This window comes from Dunckerocampus dactyliophorus, chromosome 3 (genome assembly GCF_027744805.1).
Source record: "Dunckerocampus dactyliophorus isolate RoL2022-P2 chromosome 3, RoL_Ddac_1.1, whole genome shotgun sequence".
NCBI lineage: Eukaryota > Metazoa > Chordata > Actinopteri > Syngnathiformes > Syngnathidae > Dunckerocampus > Dunckerocampus dactyliophorus.
In genome coordinates, this window is record NC_072821.1 from 15,405,068 (window position 1) to 15,428,686 (window position 23,619).

Below are 23,619 nucleotides of genomic sequence, written 5' to 3' on the forward strand. Positions count from 1 at the left end.
TATATATATATATATATATACATATATATATATATATATATATATATGTAAATATATATATAGTAAATATATATATATATATATATGTATATGTATATATATATATATATATATATATATATATTTAATTTTTATTTTATATTTAATTTTTATACTTTGTATATTACTTTGAATACAAAGCTTTGTGTTATTTTTGCTTGTTGGCATCGACGTTTCAGCCTTTTCTCATTGTGCCTTTTGCTCTACTTTTACCATTTTTGCTCTTTTTAAAAAATGTTATTTTGTTTCTGCTTTGATGCAATGACTGCGGATGGCCCCCAAGCCTCACTCTGGCCACCCCTACGTTTGTGGCTGTTGTCGGGGTCGGGCTTGTGGCTTCGGCTGTTCGAGCAAACTAAAACTCGACTTGTTGGCTCAGTGTCGTGGGAGAGCGATGATGGTTGAGGAGAGAGAGACTGGTCAATGCGTTATAATAGTCAGCCCTAACGAGCCGCAGCTCGAAGATTTTTTTGCAGGTGCACATCTATTGAGTTATATATGTGACTTAATTTTGAGGTAGCAAATGCAGATTTTGAGCCATGTTAAGGTGCAATAACCAATGATGTGAGCTCAGGCACATTGCTGCGCTCTGTAACTCTCTCTCTCACTCTCTCTCTTGCTTTTGCTTGTCCCTGATCGCTTTTTGTTGCGGGGTGAGTTGAGCGTGTGTGCGTGCGCTGTTATCTCCGGCCGGGCTTTGGGGAGTAGGCTCCTGGCTGGCGCTTGCGGGTTGCATGCCTCGAGGGCGTCAAGGCGTATGGGCGTGTTCAGTGGTCAAAATGCGCGCCTGTTGGTTGCGCTCCGGGAGGGGATGGCACTGATGTCCATCCATCCATCTTCTAATCCACTTATGTAAAAATAAATTTCTTTTCAAATATTCTTGCGCTCGTCCTAAAGTTTGACTAGTAGCTCACGATTGACGGGTTGGTGATATATGGTGTAATAATGCGAGTACATCGTATCAAAACCAATAATTTCATTTCATTTCGCAAGGGTATTTAATAGGCCTGTCATGATAACACATTTTGCTGAACGATAATTGCCCGACAAATTATTGCCGATAAACAACGTTATTGTCAGCATGAGACCATTTTTTCATTAATATAGTGATAATATATGTCATAATCATGCGAGTACACTGTATCAAAAGCAATCAACATTTATTTCTCAAGAGTATTTAACATTGTAATTGGAACGTCAATAGCTTTAAAAAAATAATAAATTAAACAACATAATAAATTAAACAGAAAATGACAAAAAATCCCAAAGAAAATAAAATGGACTCTCAGTCTATTACAGCAAAACCGCATTTAAATAAAATTACAAAAATTGCACTTACATAAATCACAGTCAACCACAAAAGTTCTGATTTTGAATCAGTGTCACTTTTATTATTGTCAAAAAATATGGAGAAATAACTCTGAAGTTCACATTGTGTGTCAGTGCAGACGTGAGCTCATTTGCATATACACTTCCTTTTATTAGTCATTTAGATTAGTGGATTATTAGAAAAATTGGCCATTCGTGGAAGCACTACAAACAATCTGCTGAAGATCGGATCGCGACATCCCTAATGAATAAGTTATTTACCAAAATGAGGGGTGTCACAAGATCTTGCGAGATTAAAACATGACGAGAAAAAATATCCGCGAGCACTAGGCTTGGGACGATAATAAATTAATGAATCAATCACACAATAAATTAAAATGAACTGAAATATTTTGCCGGCCTCAAAACATTGCCATGTGCATGCGTGTCTGTTTTCCTTGTCTCCCGCCTCCAAACAGGAAGGAAGAGTGTTCACTGTGTGCATTGGTTTCAGCACCTTGGCATGTTTGTTCCATAGAACAACAGCATGGACGGAGTGAGCCCTTTTGTCAGTCATACAATCTCTTTGTCTCTGGGTGGAGGCAGGGCAGAAGAGTGTAACGTGGTAGAAATCATATTAGTAAATTGCAATATATTGTCATATATTTATAATATTTTATTGTACTTTTCTTAAAAGTAAAGTTAAAATCTCGTCCCATCTTGTTCTCATAGACCCAGTCTTATGTACAGTATGGTCTCATCTTGTGAACTAATCATTTTCAGTCCAAATGTACTGTATATATGAAGCCTTGTAAATGGCCTTTAAATTTACTGGTTGGTAATTTAAACCACTTCTAAAAGAAGAAATCTTTGACTTAAAGCAAACCTATAGAACATTAGATGAACAGCTGTTATTGCAACTGCATGCCACGGGCAGACGGAAATACATTGTATAATATTCAAATAGAGTTACAAAAAGTCATAAAGTCAGCAACCTCAGAGCTGCCCATGAGGCGGCCATATCTATTTCAAGTTTGCAAACTGTCACCACAAAGTTCTGGTCATAGCAGAACTGGGAGGACTTAGAGTGCCATGAAATAAAACAGGGAGTATTTTTGCAAAGATGTCATTTTTAAGAACATTTTATGTGGTATTTTTTAATGTTTCAAAAGTCACATACAATAGTTTGTCAGATGTCAGCTAAGTTCCTCCACCAGAAATGTACACGTTCATATATTTTTTAATTTGCAGGCCATACAGGATGGATTGACGGTCCACAGTAACTCAGATGACAGGTGACAGATTCAAGGAAGTTTCGTGTCTAATTTTAAGTGTCGCCAATGCATGATCTGGACTAAAAGCATCCACAAAGGGTGACAGCAAAGGCAGGAAAGTTGTGCATTGTGATAAAAACCAGGCCCAAAACCAGGGGGGTGGGGGTTTCCTCTTGGCTGTTTGGTGTCTCATTTCAATATGTAGTTTTAAAGGTTAGTTCAAGTTTAGTTTGTCAAGTAAAGATTGTTCAAAGGTACAACTTCAACTGTCAACTTTGCTTGGCCGTTATCTGATGTGATGAAAAAGCAGCAGGATATGAAATCATCTCTATGCTGAAAACATCTGGTTCAAATTCCAATACACACTTCCACTGTTAATAACGGCACAGAGTTGCAAAAAACACAAGTCATACTTGATTTTCATTTCCAGATCAGTGGACGATTGCCAAGCGACACCAGATTTTCCTATGTTTGTGCTTGCTTTAAGTCAGTTTTGCTGTTCCATTAGCTACATAAAACACACGGAAATGTGACTTGCCTCTTAGGGTCTGATGTTACAAGACATAAAACCATGTTGCAGCGCCGTGTGACGAGAAGTGCATTGTCCACTAACTACATCGTAGAGCTGGTTTCTGCAACCTGTACGATCAAAAGAGCCATTTTTCTTCTGCTTCCTGTCTGTTAAAACAAAGTTAGCACTTCCTGTACAGGGCCCCATTCTAAAAATGTGAGTAAATTTAATCTAAAAAAACTCAAATATCAAGTTTGAATAATCTGGCACCGTGACTATGGTTAGTGTTCTGTGTAGCTACCCCCTTCCGTTTCTGACAGTTGAATGCCTAACGAGCAACCTTGAACAACATTGTAATGTGATTGTTCATCAAGCACAGTCTTCAGTGTAGAAATCAGAAATGAATGTTTGTTTTTTTTTTTTTGTATAGTAAAAATAAAATGACGCCTAAAAGTGTACAGTAATCCAATGTGCTAAAGAATAGATGCACATAAATTACTCAGTATTTCTAATAAAAAAATTACAAATGAACCTTTACAAAAAAATCCAATAAACCTTTTCACATAACTTTCACATAAGAATTTAAGAAAACCCATATGTAGTATAACACTTATTTGCCAGTCCTGTTTAGATTTTATGTTATAAAAGCGAAGAGTTTTACATGCTGTACAGTGGTAAAGTTGAATTGGAAAAATTATCATGCAAAAAGTTACGACGATATTTGATATTTGTAAATAAACCAAAGAACAATGAATCATAGAATGTAATCAGATAATTTTTCATGCATGGAAAAGGTAACATGTACAACATCCTTGTAGAAAACACAAAATTCCTGCACAATGATGCTGAAAATGCCAGTAAACATTTCAAATTTGCCAAAGTCTGCTAGGTTCAGGGCATAGCAGTTAACGTTTGTATAGCTCTATCCTCTTGGTGCAAGATGCAAGGACCGTGGTTTACTCTGCACTGCAAACACAATAGCACACTGTGAAAGGTTTCTGTGGGGCACTTTGGCAAGACAGAAAAGAACATTGAGAGCTAATTGAATGTTATTGTTAGAGAAAATGTCGAGTGCTTGTTCTATTTGTCAACAGTAGATCCTTTTTTCTGTTGCATGTTGCAATGTTGCATTAGAAGGTTTCCAGATTCTTGGAACTTCAGAACAAGAGCATAGAAGGCCTGCAACTGCTAACTGTATGAGGAATTCTTTGGATGCTGATTTTATCGGAAATGTACTGTATATTAAACTCACTGGATCCATTCCAAGTAGGACAATTAGCAAGCAAGCGTCCGCTACGATGTGAACGGACTTTGTAGATGGTGAATTCTGAACAGCTGTCCGGCAAAGTTGTAGAGAAGTGTGAAAGCGAGGATGACATATTGCACGAGTTGTTTTCCCTCTTCAAATAATTTTGCCAGGTTGCCTTGACGACACTTGTAGTACTGACCATCGGATTGACCGGCGGGCTTGGTGACGAGTCAAGAAAACACTGATTCAACAAGATTTTTACAAGCTTCCAGTCATGTCCATTACATGTTTGGCTGCATGGAGAGGATGAAGGGATGGAAGAATGGAGGAATAGTTCAACCCACTGCCTACGTTGACTTTTACATCACACTCTCATCTGATGCACCATGATTGGAACTTCGATGAACCTACGGATCTGAAAAAGAACATTACAATGTCTTGACAGTATGTTTACGTATCATCATATGCAGTCATTGGGAGGCTTTTTAAGGTGAATGCGTCATGTCTAGGACTCTCTGACTGGACAAATAATATATTTCCTGTTCTTGTTTCCTGTTTGGGTGCATAATGAACATTCACTGCCGTCACACTTTCCAGCCACTTGAGTGCTTTGCATTCCAAAGTAATGATTGTTACTTTACACATGTATGAAGCATCTGTTTCAGGTCTTTAAGTATTTCTTCTGCTTAATCGATGTTTGTTTGGGGTCATTGTAAGACCACACTTAGACTCACTTCTTTCTCTTGTATTCATTTATTCGCCATACTATAAATTGCTTACCATACTATAATTTGTTATCTTGAATGATCAAAAACCAGCCAACAGTTATGTTCATAGTACTCGGATTAGTATGTGAAATAGGATTGTATGTACCCTAAATGATCTGCTCCTGACATGCATTTACTGTTATAATGTACTGTATGGAATGTTAAAACATACTTTGAACAGTCACTTACAATTCGAACAAATCTGAACACATCGTTTATTGACCATGAATTATAAAATTTTAAACATAATTGTAGCTGGCAGAAACGTCATCAGTGGGTTCTGCCGCGTATCAGGTGTGAGTCTGAGGTCAGAAGTTCATAGACAGTTTTATGTCTGCTTCCTCCTTCAGTCACCTCAGCTGTTGGCCAGCCTGTTAGAGCTTTAGCACTGTGCTTTATGACAGGACTCATTCAGGCAACATTGAGCTATGTGTAACCAACAGGGCACACACACCAAAGCACCGCAGACCTCTCATCATTTTCTGTGTTCAGGAGTGAGAGCCAACCACCTGCATTTGCTTTTATTTTTCTGCCTTCCATAGCATTTTTTCCTTCTGCGTGTGCGTGTCAGGTAATCAAAGCTCAGCTCATGATCAACGTGCATTGCTGCAGGCTGACGTCAGCACGGTTACACTACGCCATACAAAGGTCCTGCCTGCCATTGATACCTTTTCTCCTGACCCAGCCTTCTACTCACGCACACGCACACGCACATGCATGCATGCCCCACTGAGCATGTTTTTTTCAGTTTGAGCAGGGTCCCTCCTCTCACACCACTGTGCTACAGCCCTTGCTAATATGACATGCAGGTGCAACTAGTCGTTTATTGAGCCCTGTTTGTTAATATTTACAACTGCTCTTATGTAGAATACATGTGTGTATGCATTTTTTCTGTTGTACTTTGTTCCTTTGTGCTTAAAGGCCAGCATGTTTGTGAAAGTGCTTTTTATAGATATGCAGAAAGAGATGCGTGCCTACCTGAAAAAAAACAGCAATTAATGATAGTGAAAAGTGTTTGACTTATTAATACAACATGTCCTTGTATACGTAAATGTGTTTGAGGTACACACAAACTGTATTGTTGGCATGTGAGAATGGCTACCGCCATGACATGTTGTCATAACCACTGAAAAAAATATTTCCTGTTCATTGAAAGATCCCTTGTGTCTACCACGTGCACAAAGTTGAGTGTTGTGGACCAAGTGGTTATGGAGGCACCAGCTATTCCTCTTTTTGGATCATTAGTAATCAGGTCATGCGAGTTACAGAGGCCGGGGCGCAAATGCTTGGAAACTGTATATTTTGCTCATTCCTTCAAGCCACACCCCACGTAACACACAACCATGCACATTACTTGTAGATATGTTTGTTGTCAGCTAATGATAGCGATTTGGCAAAGTTTTGCTACTTACATTAGCCATCAGTGAATGTATAGGTTTAGGGCTGCAACTAACTATTATTTGTATAACCGATTAATCGGTTGATTATTTTTTCGATTAATTGATGAATCGGATTTTTAAGAAAACCAACATTTTTAATTTCTGCCTCTTTATTCAGAAGTAGAAGATTTGAACTGACAGAGCAAGTAAGTGCACAAACACCAGGTTGCCGCTTGAACATTCTTTTAAAATCATAAATAATAAAATAATTTTTAAATAATAAAAAATCTCAATGTTTGTCAAATAGCTTCAGTAAAACAATACATGTACACAAAAATAAAATCCTGATCATTTTCTTTTCGATTAATCTGAAGCTTGTTGTTTCAATTAATGGAGTAATCGGTTAGGCTATAGATGCACCAAATTAATATGACGCACACACCTACAGTTAGTAGTTGGGTCCGCAACATATCAGAAAAGAGCCAAAAATGCCCATCACTGTTTTCCAAAGTCAAAGCTGATATGTGTGAATATCTTGTTTTGGTTCAAACACAAAGATAATAGGTAGGGATGTCCCGATCCGATCTTCAGGATCGGGATCGGCTGCCGATACACTGTATTTATGAATATATGATTTATACATCGAATCATACTGGCTTCCGCCAGGAGATCGGGCCGATCCGGTTGCCATATCACGTTCGTAACTCTGAGCCGCACTCCAACATGGTAGGTGCAGTAATGCGCCTCAAAGCTGGTTACCACTCGACTCACGCCACCCGCAAGAAGAAGAAAACACCAACATGCAGACATGTCCGTGGTGTACCGTGGTGAAGTTAGTTTTACATTGGACGTTGGATATTCGGCTCCGTAGCTACAGCGCTAGTTCCCTCTCACTGTGCCCGGACTGCTGCGTCATGGTGTAGCGAGCTCGCACGGGAAGTGCTGCTCTAACTGCTGGTTGCTTATAATAGGGACCGCACAAACACTATTAAACATGTCGAAACGCACATTAAGTCCTTTACGCACACTGTAACTCCTATTGAAAAGCTAGCATTTAAAGAAATGCTGCAAATGTTTGACAGACAGTACGAATTGAGGAAATACATGTCACAAACGTCAATTCCGCAACTTTACTGAGTGAAGAATTAAAGGAAATATTTCATCATTATGATTTATTATTATTATAATTAGTATTGTTATTATATATTAGCAGTGTTTTATTTGATCTCAACAATTGCTGACAGTAATATTGTTTAGCATCAATTTGTTGGACAATAAGCATTTCAAAACGCACCTGCATTGTTCTGTGACTCGGTTAAATAAAAAAGTTTGTCAAATTGTATTGTTTCATTGTACTTTTCTTAAAATGGTTAAAATCTCATCTCATTCTCGTGGACCCAATTATGTGCATCGTCTCGTTTTGTCGTATGAGTTTCGTGTCTCGTGATACCCCTAGTAATCACACAATGACAAAAAGTAAGTTGCTTCTCTGAGGCCCTGTCCACACAGAAACAAAAAAAACTAAAAAATCATATCCACACAATGTCGGATCAGTAAATAGTCACATCCACACAGGAATGTTGTCTAGGTCAGATCACAGGGTGAAAACAATGTAATACATAAGGCACACCTACATGTGGTGACACGCAGACAGAACCACGTGACACAACAAAACTATCGAAGAAGAAAAAACACAGGCGCATAAGTCCATCGTCTTCCGCAACACGCAAACAAAAAGAAGACTCCGAAGTGTGTAATTGTGCATCCCCCTCTGCTCCACATGAAGTTCATAGAGGGCGGCAAGGTTTTGTTGTAATAGTGCTAACAGCACCAGCTGCAGCACGAACAAAGCTCTGCACCATGGTTGATGTTTTGCGTTCCCTCTTGTTCTTCTGGTCACACAACAGTGACGGGACGGTGACGTCATTGTTTTCATAAACTCGCAGTTTGCTTGTCTGCACAGCAACTACAAGTACAAGCCGGCGTTATCAGATTTTGCCACTCTGGAAGTCGTTAAAAACCCCCCACATATAACACATATAATATATAGTTTCAGGGCACTGCTTTTGTGTATGTGCACGCACCATGGACATTTGCATCAATACTAGACAACAACGGGTGGAAGCCAAGTATGCCAATCCTCTTATTTGGGGTGAACAAAATGTTTACAAAGTTTAACTTGGAATTGTGACAAATCCGACGAGGGACAGCAACTTTAACTGTTGTGTTATGAAACTGCAATGAAATAAAACTGCTCACCCATTGATGACTCATGACAGAGGCGTGTGTTTCAGAAAAAGGAGATGGAGGGGCTTCCTTAAAGCAGTCATCTTGCTTTTTAACATGTTTGAACGTCATACAAGTGTAAAAAGAAGTTAATCGCTGTTTAGCAAAACTTGAAAACAAGTTATGCACTCCATACAGTAAGATGCATGCATGACGCAGTGACGAACAACAGAAGAAGAATTACTGTGTATACCTAGGAGGAGAATCTTTTCATATTACTCTACACCAGGGGTCACCAACGTTTTTCCTTGTGAGAGCTACTTTTACAAAATGAAAATGGCCAAGAGCTACTCATTTTTGTAACATTTATTTTCAGAGCTTATTTTAAACCCAAACAAAGCGAATATGCTTGTTTTACCAGAACATTAACAAAATGCTGGTGTCCACAACTCACAATTTCTATTTCAGAATGCATTTCTTTCTACTGTTCTTTCATTATTAACTGAAAACCTGAATGAAAAGCAGGCTTGGGGGCACCTCATGTGGTCGTGGGGGGCTACCTGGTGCCCACGGGCACCACGTAGGTGACCCCTGCTCTGGACTGTATATCTCTTTTTTTGTTTGATGCCACTTTAGACATTTTGCAATGGCCAAGAGAGAGAAAAGTGTTCCACTTGTGAAGTTTCATCCTTTAGATGAGCTGAAGCCTCAAAGAATATGCCTTGGGCGTGGTGATTATTCCAACTCCTGAATTTTTTGGTGACTTGATAAACCAAATTATGCATCTTTGAGTGCATTTGAATCGTTGTGTTCCACTGTAGTCTACAGCAGTAAGAGGAGGAGCACACTAATGGAGGAGCCTACTAATTCAAGAAGCTCTAATGGAGTGTGTTTTTGATGGTTTTGGGTGTGTGTGTATGTGTGTGTGGGGGGTGGTGTTTGAAAGGCTTAGTAGATATTGTAGCTGTCAACTAAATGTGTCTTCATCGTCTGGTTGTCCGTCTTTCCCAAATCACCACCGCCCTTTCTCTTTATGGCATCTTTTTCTTCCCATCGAGTGCTCCGTTGCAGATCCTCCTTGTAGCTCCATAAACAAACAGGCCAACAACTCTTCTTGGTCCTCTGGTCATCTCCCATTATTACGTTGCCATGCTACACAGACCCTTTTTTTGCTGGCTGGTTGCCATGGAAGGCCTTATTTGCCATATTAAATGTTTGGCAGCCTTTTACAGATTTGTATCACAAACACCCAACATCCCACTTCGATCATTTCTAAAATCACAAGTATTAAAATTAGCTGATCTAGGAAATAAAACATAAAACTGCATAAAGCAAACAATAACCTGCTACCCAAAAATATCATACAATAATTTTCAACGAGAGGAGAAATATGATCTCAGGGAAAAACTAAACTCAAAACACTTACACGCGAGAACTCTAAATACCCACAGCATTTCAGTATGTGGAATCAAATTATGGAACGGATTGAGTAAGGAACTCCTTAACAAGCACCAAGATGAGCAATTTCAAGAAACAAAACAAACAGTTGATGTTTGCAAAATACAAGAAAAAAGAGTTTGGAACCACTGTGTACAAAATGCTATGTCTAATCACTACAACGCTCATTACTCTTCATTCTTGTGAGTTCATTGTCAGTACTCACCTATTATTACAACTAAGTCCAGTTATGTCTATTTAAACTGATGATTACATATTTACTATTATACATATAACGTAATTATGTGATTATTATTTATTATGATTGAAAAAAATCCCTGACAATTATATTACTACATTGTTACATTACCTTGTCATTGTCCATTGTATCATTTTCCCATGTATCAACTGGTAAAGACTACATCGGAACACAGGAAGTGAATAAATGTATTGCAATTGATGTGAAATGGACGAGGAGTAGGATGGAGCTTTGCTTCTTCTGACTCTTTTTGGACACGGTGGAGTTGCGAATTCAACGATGTGATTTATTCCGTTGTAACTTGTATGCATGTTCAAATAAAGTTAAACCATTACCATTACCAAGCAGCACATGATGAGAGGTGATGGGAGGGGGCCACTCATCTGTGGAAAAATCTAGACTCATGCTCAAGTCACATGCAACATGAGACATACATTCAACATTGACACAGATGTCAGTAAATGTTTAAATAAGGGCATTTCATTCATTATTCTAACTATTTTACATCTGTCTAATTTTGTTTTTATTTGACACAATTTGGACCACATACAAATGCTTATTAATTTGACTTATTTTTGGTCATTTGTCAAATATTAACTTTTTGCTGAAGGGAGGCCTGTCACAGTAATCGATAAATCGATTTACAGAAAGCACACGCTCGCGGTAATATCACTCTTCTTCCGCGACGGATCGCCGCGGCCATCTTCTTTACGTATGTGCTCCACAGCGGAAGAAGATGCGAGTGTCCTCATCCCATACACATGAATGCACAGGCGACAGTGCGCAGGGATACGGCGAGGGGTCTGATTGTTTTTGAGAAGGCATTTTGGTGATACAAAGTATTACTCTTTTGAACGCACATTGTTTGGGGAAGCCAAACTCTTTACTCAAATGTCCACAGCAACTAAGCACAACTACGTAATTCATCACCAAAATCTGACCAGAACTGCAGTTAGGAGACCAAGTGGTCTCCTAACTGTACACTGCTGATGGGGATGTCATACAACTTAATGTCAAAAAATCCAATCTATCCCTTCAAGGCATTACCATGTCAGATGTAAATGTGTTGCTTCCTCTGGTGGCACGTAGTAAAACAATGGTGAAAAAATTGTGTCTCTGACAGGATTGCTAGGACTACTAAAGACCCTTATGGACAGAAGAGACCCTGCTTTATAGACTTAAGTTTTATGTTAGGTTCAATTCAGTATGGAATTCTGGAAAGTACAGTTTTCCTTCAGAAAAAAACAAAAAAATCTCATTTATTTAATGTGTACCTATAACTAAGTTTTGATGGTGAGGTTTCTGCGTTTGCGATGCATTGACATTGCTCTCAAGTTAGTCATACGCCAAACAGCAGACTGTCATTTGAGGTCCAGCAATGTTGTGTTGCGCAACCTGCTCTAACTCTAACTGTATTCTGTGTTCCTGTTTGGTTACCAACAGATAGCATGGAAATGCTGCCGATTGACGTAGTTGCCACCAGATAAGATCTCATAGCTCCATTGTAGACGCACCGCCGTGGTTTTCTTGGTTTACTTTACTTCCCCTGCTTTCAGTAAAAGACCTCAGTCTGCTTTCAGTAAGACGGTGAGCTTTTAGCATACGTGTAGTGGAAAGTGTGCAGCAAATCCTTAATGTAAACTGTTACTACACTGTGTGTTTAGATAACAAGCAGAATGGACTAGGAGAAGACTCTGTCTGCCTAATAACACTGACCTCCCAGTGGCCCTGCTGTAAAAAGTACATAGCGGTTACTGTATATAGGAAAGTACAGTTTATATTGTCGACTATTACTATTATATTGTCTACTAACAAAGACTTGTTGTAAATCCATATTTCTGTCTCCTTTTCAGATGATCCTGTGGGACTGGGATCTGAAACACTGGTACAAACCACAGTATCAGGTCAGTAGTACATAAACAGAAAAAATATCACACAAGCAATAAAGCCAATACATTTTTTAAAATCTGGTTTCAAGTTCGCAATTGTTTTTAGTTTTATATACACACATACAGTTTAAAAGCTGGCACACAATGACCTTGACACTATTGACTTGCCACATATTATCACACTCACACATTCTTTCTCCTCTAAGAAGTATTTGTTTAATCTATCAAAGAATTTCACTCCCACTGCTAAAAGTCCACATTTTGTTCCTGTTGTACTTGCACAGCTCATACATCATGTCGCACTTTTGGGGTATAGTAAGACATTAAAATAACATGTGTATGTGTTTTTTTCTTGTATGTAATATTATTTTTACCTTAATGTGATTTATAATCCTAGTATTTATGCTCCGATCGATCGACCACCGATCAGTATCGGACGATTTTTGTGAAAAAGCACATGATCGCCGTATGCCGATAAATGCCTTTCAATGCCGATCACAAAAGCCGATCACCTGTGGCTCGTGCGTTTGCAGTCTGCAGCGATCCCTGCGTGCATTATAGTGTCTTGCCCTAACGTCTTAGGTAGCATCCCCCTCCCACTTTCCTTCACACTGCGCAGATGTGCCAAAACAAAGCAAACATATCTGATGCATGGAACTTACCTACGAATGTCATGAAAAATATCTCACGGAGGTAGCTTTAATTTAATGCGGAATTTGAAGAATAAACACTTGACGGAGAATGGTGACTTTTCGAGGCTCACGGTGTGATCATCAGTCAAATGGCAGCTTTTATTAATTAATTACTAATTTTATTAGTAATTACTTACCTTTTGGACCTCTTGGCAGTCAGGGGACTTTGGAATTGACTTTTCCCCTTATACGCCACCCCTGGCCAATAGCAGTCATCATGAAATTTCATTAAAATCTAATGGTACGAGATATGTTTTTTTTTTACCCGGAAATACTACATGTTGCGTTTTTAATATTTTCAATAAGGATGCCCTGATTGTAAATATAAAACAAATGAAATATGGATAATTTAGATATCTATCCAACCATCCATTTTCTATGCCGCTTCATTGTAACAAAATCATGCTAAAAACATAGATGTTCTCAAATAGGGAGCGGATGTTGGTGGATTTTATACATTCCTGTCATCGCTGTTAGCTAGGTATTTCTTGTGGTTAGTGTGGGGGTGAAAACAAATAACAAAGGTTACTGCTGTGCTAGGCCTACATGAAAAATATGACATTTGATTTTCTTCCATGGAATTTTTGATTATCGAAAAATATAAATGACTACTCTTTTGATGTTTAACAGAGATTTTCACAGCCTAAGTTATATATTTTGTAGTACAGATGTACTTGCCAAGGCCTGTGGGTCAATCACAGCTTTTGTCTTTACTCAATGTTAAAGCAATGCGGACCAAAGGCACTATTTTCTGGTCTAAAATCTGCTCTAACTTCTTTAATATATGGGATAGAGAAGTGAATGAGGTATCAAATTAAAGTTCAAGTCATGCTTTCTCAAAATTAATCACAGACTTGATTTTACTAATTTCAAAATTTTGTAACATTGCTAATATAAACGAGGGACGACTGTACACAGGAAGCGTTCTTTGAAGCACAGTAACCATTAATAATAAATAATAATACATTGCAGATGAGCATCTTAAAAAATGCATTCCTTTTAAAAAATGTAAAAATATCGCTATGACAGGCTTTTTGTCTTTTGTCTCTCCATTATTTATACGTACAACAAATCACTGTGTTTCTGGCACCAGCATTTAGTACACAATCATCCAACTGTCAAAAATTAATTACTAAAACATCCATCCATACATTTTCTATGCCGCTTATCCTAATTAGGGTCGCGGGATTAAGAAAACAAACTGACATAATATCAACAACAACTTAAAACAATTTCCAAGTAATTTTTATTATCTAAATTAGTAACGTTTACAAAAAAATGCTCACTCTGAGGAAGAGTCTCACCCTGTGAGCAAGCATTAATCAACTGATAGCTTCCAATGAGCTTCACATTAAAACGCAACAGACAAAGAGGTCATGGAACAGAACAACTTAACTCACGGTACAAATAAATAGCACAACACGTAACAGGTAGGTAATACACATAATTGAGTACTACTGCTACGGGGAGGCTAGTACACAGCAACTTTAACGACAAACACAAACTCTTAACTGCTGACAGTATGAGCACAAGGCATGCTGGGTAGGTGGAGGAGGCTGCCACTGGGCTACTCAGCTTGCCTTGTGGGCATTGTGTAAATTATTGGTGTGTATTGTTGTTTACTGACCACATAGAAGTGGTAGTACTGGTTCATTTATGTTATGTGTGAACTTGCTGTGGATGTGCTGTGCTGTTTATTTTGTTCATACCGTGAGAATGTTGTTCTGTTTGCTAATCTCCTGTTCCATTTGCACTGTGTATCAAGCTAGTTGTTGGCTAGCACTTGTTCCTAATAAAGAGCCAATCCTTTATGAGGGTATTAAATATCCTCATTTACTATAGTGTTTGTGATGAACTCAAGGTCTGAGTATAGTCATTGCATGTCCTGGGCAGCCTGTTGATGAATTCGAGGACTGCTGCCATCTCCTGGAGGCTTGTGTATCGTTCAAGCATGATTAAATACATAACTACAGAAAGCCACCCCCCACACCACGCCATGTTTACTATGTATTATGTCAAGTAAAGTTCATAGACAGTTAAGCAAGCGTTCAACCATTTACAATGCTACCGTGATTTTCCCCACTAAACACATACACACATACGCACGCATGAACGCAGATTCAAATGCTAATGTAAATAAAACCTCTGATATGAAAATCACTTTAGTTGACGTGACCCAGGCAAAACTAAGGGCCAACATGTTGGCAACAGAGGCAGATGAACACGGACCCCTGGCCAAGTGACACACAGCGGTGTGCCATGTCAAGGCGCTCATGGAATGACAGCAGGAACTGCCACTCAACACATTGGCTTTGCGTTTTTGTTTTTTTTTCCTCAATCGATGAGCTGTGGACAGCTTAAGGGATACAGGCTTCCATTTCCGCTTGGTCCTAGTGCTTGACCCATTTCAATTAAATAGAGCATAACATTTTAATGTGCAGCAATAAATTAATAAATAAGCGTACATCCATCTGCCCAATTTTGGTCTGCCCACCGGGAAAACTCCCAGTACTCTCGATGGCTAATCCACCCCTGAGCACTGCTTTAAGTGATGCACATGTGCTAGTTTGGCAACTGTGAAGTAGGCAAAGTGCATGTATTTTAGAAACAAACCTTTGAAAGGAAAAAATATTGCGACCTTAATTCCTCCTGTATTGACCCAAAACAGCATATTGAACCAAATATAAGACAACCCTGAATCTAAGATGACCCTTGCTCTTCAACACTGTTTTTTGGAAAAATATTTTTGGTGAAATCTAAGACAAGGAAAGACAAAATGAAACAAAAATGTGTGCAATTAAAAAAAAAAAAAAAAAAGGAATATATTTTTAGCTGCTCTAGAGTTCTTTGACGACTGCTTCACAGATCACCATTATGCTAAGATTAGCATTATAATGCCTCCTCCGTTGTTTGCCAACTTTCTCGACCTTTGACTTTTTTTGAGCGTGTCTCAGCTGCACCTGTCCAGGTCACTGGCGTGTGTGACAGGAAGAAAACCTCACTTGAGGAGAACTTGTTTGGTGCCACCAGCTGATTTGCGTGTTTAAATCTCAAGACCCCCTGAGAAAGAACACCTTTCTCTTCCATATTTTTTTTTCTATGGAAAAGTGCTCTTATATTCCGTCAATAAAACAGAATAAAGTAACATTCTTGAAAAAAATGATTTTAAAAAGTTGTAATGTTACGTGAAGAAAGCTAACAAAAACATTCCTTCACAAGGTCAGGAGTCACGGTCTCTCTCGAGGCCTGCCATATGTCATCTTATATCATCAGACATTTGTTAAAGGACTTCAGAAACAAAAGATTTCAGTGTGTGTAGTTCTTTCTCAGGAACAGACACAAAAGTTTGCACAATCAAATTAAGAGAGATATGGTGTTGATTAGCCATCTCCGACTATTTTATTTCGGCGGGCCTTAGGATCTCGTCTCTGCTATTTGCAGACGATGTGGTCCTGATGGCCTCATCGGGCTTGTCAGCATTTACTGGGGCGGTTTGCATCTGAGTGTGAAGCTTCTGGGATGAGACTCAGCACCTCCAAATCCAAGGCCATGGTTCTCAGTCAGAAAAGGGTGGATTGCTCCCTCCGGGTTTGGCGTGAGGTCCTGCCCCAGGTTGAGGAGTTCAAGTACCTTAGGGTCTTGTCCACGAGTGAGGGAAGATTGGGGCGTGAGGTCGATAGGCGGATTGGCGCAGCGTCTGCAGTAATACGGTCGCTGTACCGGACCGTCGTGGTGAAGAGAGAGCTGAGTCGGAAGGCAAAGCTATGTTCCCACCCTCACCTGTGGTCATGAGCTTTGTGTCATGACCGAAAGAATGAGATCGCGGATACAAGCTGCTGAAATGAGTTTCCTACGTAGGGTGGCTGGACTCACCCTAAGACACGTGTCAAACTAGTGCTATTGGGGTCCGAGACGCTGCAGGTTTTCTCTCCAACCAGTTTCTTCAGCAGGTGATTTAAGTGATGAGCTCCTTCCCTCAAACTGAAGGTGTTGATCATTAAAATCACCTGCTTTAGTGACCGGCTGGAAAGAAAACCTGCAGTGTCTCGGCCCTCCATAGCACGAGTTTGACACCCCTGCCCTAAGAGATCAGTCATCCGGGAGGAGCTCAAAGTAGAGCTGCTGCTCCTTTACATCGAGAGGAGCCAGTTGAGGTGGCTGGGGCATCTAGTCCAGATGCCTCCCGTACGCCTCCCTGGTGGGGTGTTCTGGGCATGCCCGGCCGGGAGAAGGCAGACCTAGGACACGCTGGAGGGATTATGTCTCACAGCTGACCTGGGAACGTCTGGGTGTCCTCGCGGTGGAGCTGGAGGAGGTGGCCAGGGACCGGGAAGTCTGGGCTTCCCTACTGAGACTGCTTCCCCCCGACCCGGACCCAGATAAGCAGAGGAAAATGGATAGATGGACTGTTATATTGTCTGTAAAACTAAATATACAGTAACTTGAGAAAGTCCTCAACAGCGTTCATGCTCATGCAGGTACTATGTATACAGTATATACAGTAATCCCTCGTTTATCGCGGTTAATTGGTTCCAGACACCAGCGCGATAAGTGAATTCAATGTTAATAAAGGGAATATTTTTCACGAGAATAGAAAACAAGTTTTTGACTTTCTAAATACGATTTTTACCATCATTAGTGTCAGGATTTGCTATACAGTCAATGTGCTGGACCCCAATAAGCAGAGTGGAGCAAAAAGGTCTGTGCAAAAAGGTTTAATAACAAGAAGAGGCTCACAAGGAGTGCAATACAAAAACAAAAAAAGTCAAAGTACAACAGAAAATCCTGCGGGCAAGCCACGGGAAAAATACAGAAACGAAAAGCGCTGCTAGCACAGGTAGCAGGATACAGAGATATGATACAACAAAAACTACACTGCTGGTACTACCCAGCAGGTGAAAAGTACTCGCAGGTTGAAACCAAAAACACTGCTGGAGATAACCAAGCAGGAACACGAGATGATCAGAACGTATGGCAAATACAGAGAGTTCGAGAAGCTGGCAGGAACATGAAACTAGCAAGTAGCATGAGACAATCTGGCAACGGAGAACAGGTGTGTGCTGCTTATGAAGTGGACAGGAATTAGCTGCAGGTGTGCGCGCATGGCTCCTCCCAGGCCAGCCGGTCTTGCACTGCAACCAGAACACAAGTAGGGGGCAGCAGAGCAGCACCACAGATCATGACAATTAGAGCTCTCTAGACATGAAATAACACTCCTATAGTCGCCTTTACACTCATATTACACAATATAGTAGATATAATTAAAGAAAATAAGCCATTTAAGACATAAATAAGACACTGAACATGCCCCTATGTCTCGCCGCCCTCCAGGCACACAACCCGCAAGCTCCACCCAGGACCCCAGTCCCAAAACCCGATCGGAGGTATCAGCACATGTAGAGCGGATCGCTTCTCCGCAAGGGAGAGAGAGTGAGTGACAGAGTGCGCAGCTCCAAAAAAAAAATCAAGCTGCGGCTCATTAGAGCGTGAGAGGGAGTGAGGGAGCGATGTTCGAACCTCGATGCGGAAGTTGTTTTTGGAACTATGTGACTTTATTGCCTTAGCGTTTTTTTCTAGTGCAACTACTATAACTAGAGTACAGACTGCACTCTTAATAACGTTGGACGTTTTTAAACAGGGTTGGTGTGCATGTGTATACTGTACATACTGTACTGTCCTGCTTTGACGTAGATGGCACCTTGACTGTCTTCCTCCTTAATGTGCGGCAGGGTGCGGTGAGCGGCAATGGCGTTGACCTGTCAGTCATCAACGAGGCCAGGAACCTGCTTTCCGAGCTGCTGATGGACTCGTCCTTGTCGGCCCACACCATCTCCACTCTGCACAGCGTCTCCAGCCTCATGGGCACGTTCTCAGGCTCGTGTCGCCCCCGGGTGAACCCTTTCACGCCTTTCCCCGGCTTCTACCCATGTGATGAGGTGGACGACTCTGTAGAGAGAAACGACCGGAAAACCATTAAGGTGGGTCAAATCATTACTAGAGTTTAACTAGTAATACATTAGCAAAACCGGAATGGGAGTCATCACAGCGCAGACCTCCTCCAAGGCGAATGCTTGGTCCCGACTCAGTTTGGCCCGAATGCACGTACAGTGGACCTTTTATCCTGATCTGCACCACCACGTGTGCAGATCGAAACATAACTTCTCACCTCACATTATAGTGCTTGGTGGAAGTTAGCAGCAGCATTTTTCTACATTTGTCAACAACCATGATAGCATATTTAGTCATACTTTGTTTGAAAAGTGATCCCCTGTAGTTGTATGACAGAAAATTGGAAACATGGATCATGCCACACTTCTATGAGTTTTGAGTGTTTGTAACGGTACTAAGATGTCAACATGCGCCCAAAGTCCCTTACCTACATTTTGATGACATCATATGATTTCCTTAGAAATGTATGTGTTTTCAAAAGACAGTTCATGTTAGTTAGTTTTGTTGAACAACTACGTATAGACTATCAAAGAATTTGCCGATGCCCAGTGGGATAAATTATGGTCGACTATAACAATTAACTTTTACTAGAGAGTAAAGCTGTGTAATGTAACTCATTGGTTTCCACTAAGCATACGACTCACACAAATCTCTCAATTATGGCCAGTGCAGCAATGTATTAAACGTACTGTTGTAATATAACATTCCAGCTTTTCATGGCGAGTTGCGGCTGTGGTGGGTTGAACAGCAGCACAGAGCACTTATAGGAAAATGCACCTGTTATGGACCTGATATAGTGCTTACATTCATCCATCAATCAATTTACTACCACCTATCCTGTTCAGGGTTGCAGGAAGCTGGAGCCTATCCCAGCTGACTTTGGGCAAAAGGCAGACTACACTCTGAACTGGTCAGCAGTCAATCACAACGCACATATAGTATATACACAGACAGCCAATCACACTCGCATTCACACTGTCACTGAGTGGGGACTGAACCCATGATGCCTGCGACTGAAGTCAGGCGAGTCAGCCACTGACCATCAGTGCTTACATTTTAGTACTAATTTCCTGTGGAAACACATTGAGGAGCCTTGTAATCTGCTGCATCCCATCAGTGAGTTTTAACTGCAAGGTGAAGCTAAATAAATGGGTGTGCTAGGAGGTGTCTGGAGTTAATCAGTTTATTGGTATATTGATGTAAAACTGTATTCATGCTAAACATCATTTTCTTTGTCCAGGGTCTGAGTAGCAGAAACAGCCTCCCTACTCCTCAGCCCAGGCGGAGTTCTACCTCCTCTTCTGTGCTGTCTCCTCTTGACTCACTTTCATCACGGTGGGAACGCAACAATGGCAAGAGACCCCACCCTGACCTTAACATGGCTAGGTACCAACATAACACAACTGTTCACACGTATAATATTGTCTGTCCACACAAACAAAACACGATTCTGCAGCATGTACCACCTCCTCTAAATCCATTTATAAATATTGTCACATCGTTGATCAAGGGGCATTCTCAAACAAACTTAATTTTACTTGTGTGGGTAACTTCTCAGTGCACATGGAATAATCTGGTGTTATTTTTATGCAAATGTGCTATGATTAAACACTTTGTTCTGTGTTAATTGAGAAGCATAGTTGGTGTGCCTATGACAACACTACAAAAATATATAGTAGCAAAAATATGTTTTATGCATTGCTTCCTGTATTATTGTTGCTTTTGTCCCTAGCATAAAACATTGTGGGTCTATAAATATTGAATGTAGGCTTGACAGGATAAATCATCCTGATGGTGGACATTACTTAATCCTTATGTAAACATGCCACCTTTTTGTCTTTCCATGCAGCAGTAAAAAAACAAACAAAAAAAAACACAATACGTTTTTTTTAATACTGTGGACTGTGGATTTATATAAAAATCAAAAAGTTGAGTTCCAAAAGTGGTAGAATAATAGGCCTCAAACGTCCTGCAGTTCAAACCATCACAGCAAGCAACATCTGCAAACACCATCCTGTTCCCTCTACATTGTAGGGCTAAGTTTTTACTTTATTTTAGTTTTACTATACAGTGGTTAATTTATCTGTACACTCGTATGACAGTAAAGAATGTTAAAATCTTAAAAAAAAAAAACAAAAAAAAAAAAAGCATATACAAAACAATAACTTCCTTGACACTATTTCCTATAGAGAAAATGTATGGCCGACAGTTAGAACTGGGAATTTAAAGCTACTCAAGAGGGTAACCCACAGCTGTAGTGACTCTTTTTCTCCACAAGAGGGCAGTAGATATCTGTCTTAACAGCTGAATGTATTTGCTCCTTACTGTAATTGACTGAGAATATGTATTTTATTTTTGTATGTAGCTCAGGTCTGTCCAATGGGCCAAATGCAAACCTGCTCACCATTCCCAAGCAGAGGTCTTCTTCTGTCACCCTCACATATCATGCAGGGTCCAGGAGAGCAGGTGGGACCTGATTGCAGAAAACTTCTGACCTTTTCAAAAAGTTGATGTTTTGTCAAAAAGTGCTGATTTCTTTTTCCTCAACCTGATTAGGTACATCTCCTAGCCTGAGTCCCGTCACCTCTCCCAGCCACAGTCCTCCAAACATAGCCACAGGTTCTTCATCGTCCCTATTCACCCGATCGCCTGTGGAGTTCCCAGACACGGCGGACTTCCTGACAAAGCCCAGTGTCAATCTGAACCTGCACAAGCCTTTGGGCTACCCACTCAGCTCATGCGACTTCCAGCAGGCATTCCGTAGCTCCACTTTACCTCTTTGCACTAGGTAAAAGCCGTCAGGAATACAGTCGTCCCTCGCCACATCATGCTTCAAATGATCACGTTTTTTCAAAATATACAAATTAATAAATCATCACTGTTTCATGGTTGACTACAGTCTATTATTAGTCCAAAAATATGCATGTTCAAGCAAATTTTTAATATTTTTGGCCTAAACTAAGCATCTCTAAGTATTTTCAAGAATAAAAATGACTAAATGAACTAAAATACTAATAGGCATTCAGAAAAATAAATTGAAAGACACTTTGATATGTCGTGTTCTACACTTGTCAGTAGGTGTCAGTAATGTTATGTTAGCCACCACAAGAAGTCCCTATTATTACATCTACTACATTGGGGAATACGTGTGTAAAGGGAACTCTAGGGGTGTTATTTCATGTCTAGAGGGCTTTAATAATGTTAAAAACCGTATTGAAAAGGTCATAAACAGGTTTTATATGCTCTAACTACGAAAATATTCCACCTATAAATAAGTAGGGTTGTCAAAAATAGAGCATTAACAGCGGTAACTAATTCATTTAATTAATTATGTTAAATTTTTTAGTGTCATTAACGCATGCGCATAATGTCACATCTGTTATGATGGCAGACGGAGCCACAATAGCGTCCTCACAGAGTCACACATAGTCTGCCACTATTTTATAACTTTATTCTGACCTGAACACACCTATAGCAGTGTAATTCCAACACCGTATATGTATCACAAAGTCAAAAACACACCAAACTCATCAGATCATCCTGGGAACGACACTTCCTCATTGTTAGTAGACAACAGCGAGGTTCATTCATTGACACTCCGACAATCACGTCTTTATTATTAGACAAAGAAAAACAGGAAGTGAATATTCTTATCTCTCACTAACATAACTCTTACTGCGAAAGTACAATTTGCTGCATTTAAGTATGCTCAGAAATCCCATAAATACATCCACACTCGAAACATGTGAATTCAACTTGCGTTACGTGGTGTCTTTGAATGCATCCCTTCATGGCTTATAATAACACAGTTAAAGTGTGATTCAGATGTTCTGGTACTATTTAAGAAACTAGCGTTAGGCAAACAGATTTTCAGACATGTGTGGTATCTTTTAGCTTGATTGGCGCAGTTAATACATACAAATATATATAATTGTGTCCTGTCGTTCATCTTTCTGTTTATAAAATACAGCAAAAATGGGCATATGGTGATTAATCATGATTAATTAATTTGAAAACTGATTAATATGCTTCAAATATTTAATCATTTGACAGCCCCATAAATAAGGAATCCTACCTTTGAAATTCACTTATCACAGTCAGTTCTGGAACCAATTAACCACGATAAACGAGGGATGACTGTATATTGGTTATGTTGAATAGGCCATGCAAGAGACTTGTCTTGTCTGCCCACGCTAGCTGCGGGCGTCAGATGTCAAAGGCAGTTTCCGGTGGCGATTCGGGAGAAATCCATCAGCCACTCCTCAGCGAGGCCCAACGCAGGCGCTCAGGTTGATATAATGTCATTTAATAATATACATGATTTGATAGTGACATCACCAGTGTGATAGGGCAACACTGTTCTGTACCGGACACCAAGTGTTGACATATCCGTATTTGAGCATCAGGTGAAGGACCGGATTTCCCAGGAGAGCCTTTAATCAGGGAGGAGAGCGTGGAGGTGGACTTGCCTGCAGAGTCCAGCACCACAGGAGATCAGGGTCAGACAGAGAAGGAGCAGAGCCCGAGCACAAAGCAGCAGACTCAGGAATTACAGGTAAGTTTTATCCTAGAACACAATAACCCTAAGCAACAGTCATGGGTTTGCGCTGCTAATCTGCACTATTTATGCTGACTTGGTG

General features: G+C 40.0%; 1 protein-coding gene across 1 annotated transcript in view; it reads left to right on the top strand.

The window, feature by feature from the left end:
* pde3b (phosphodiesterase 3B) overlaps window positions 1-23,619 on the top strand; it is a 56,817-nt gene that overhangs the window by 24,817 nt on the left and 8,381 nt on the right. Inside the window, exons 2-8 of the mRNA XM_054771278.1 lie at window positions 12,303-12,353; window positions 18,760-19,008; window positions 20,220-20,365; window positions 21,345-21,445; window positions 21,536-21,767; window positions 23,177-23,268; window positions 23,386-23,534. Coding sequence (XP_054627253.1) covers window positions 12,303-12,353; window positions 18,760-19,008; window positions 20,220-20,365; window positions 21,345-21,445; window positions 21,536-21,767; window positions 23,177-23,268; window positions 23,386-23,534 — 1,020 coding nt within the window. The remainder of the gene's footprint in view (window positions 1-12,302; window positions 12,354-18,759; window positions 19,009-20,219; window positions 20,366-21,344; window positions 21,446-21,535; window positions 21,768-23,176; window positions 23,269-23,385; window positions 23,535-23,619) is intronic.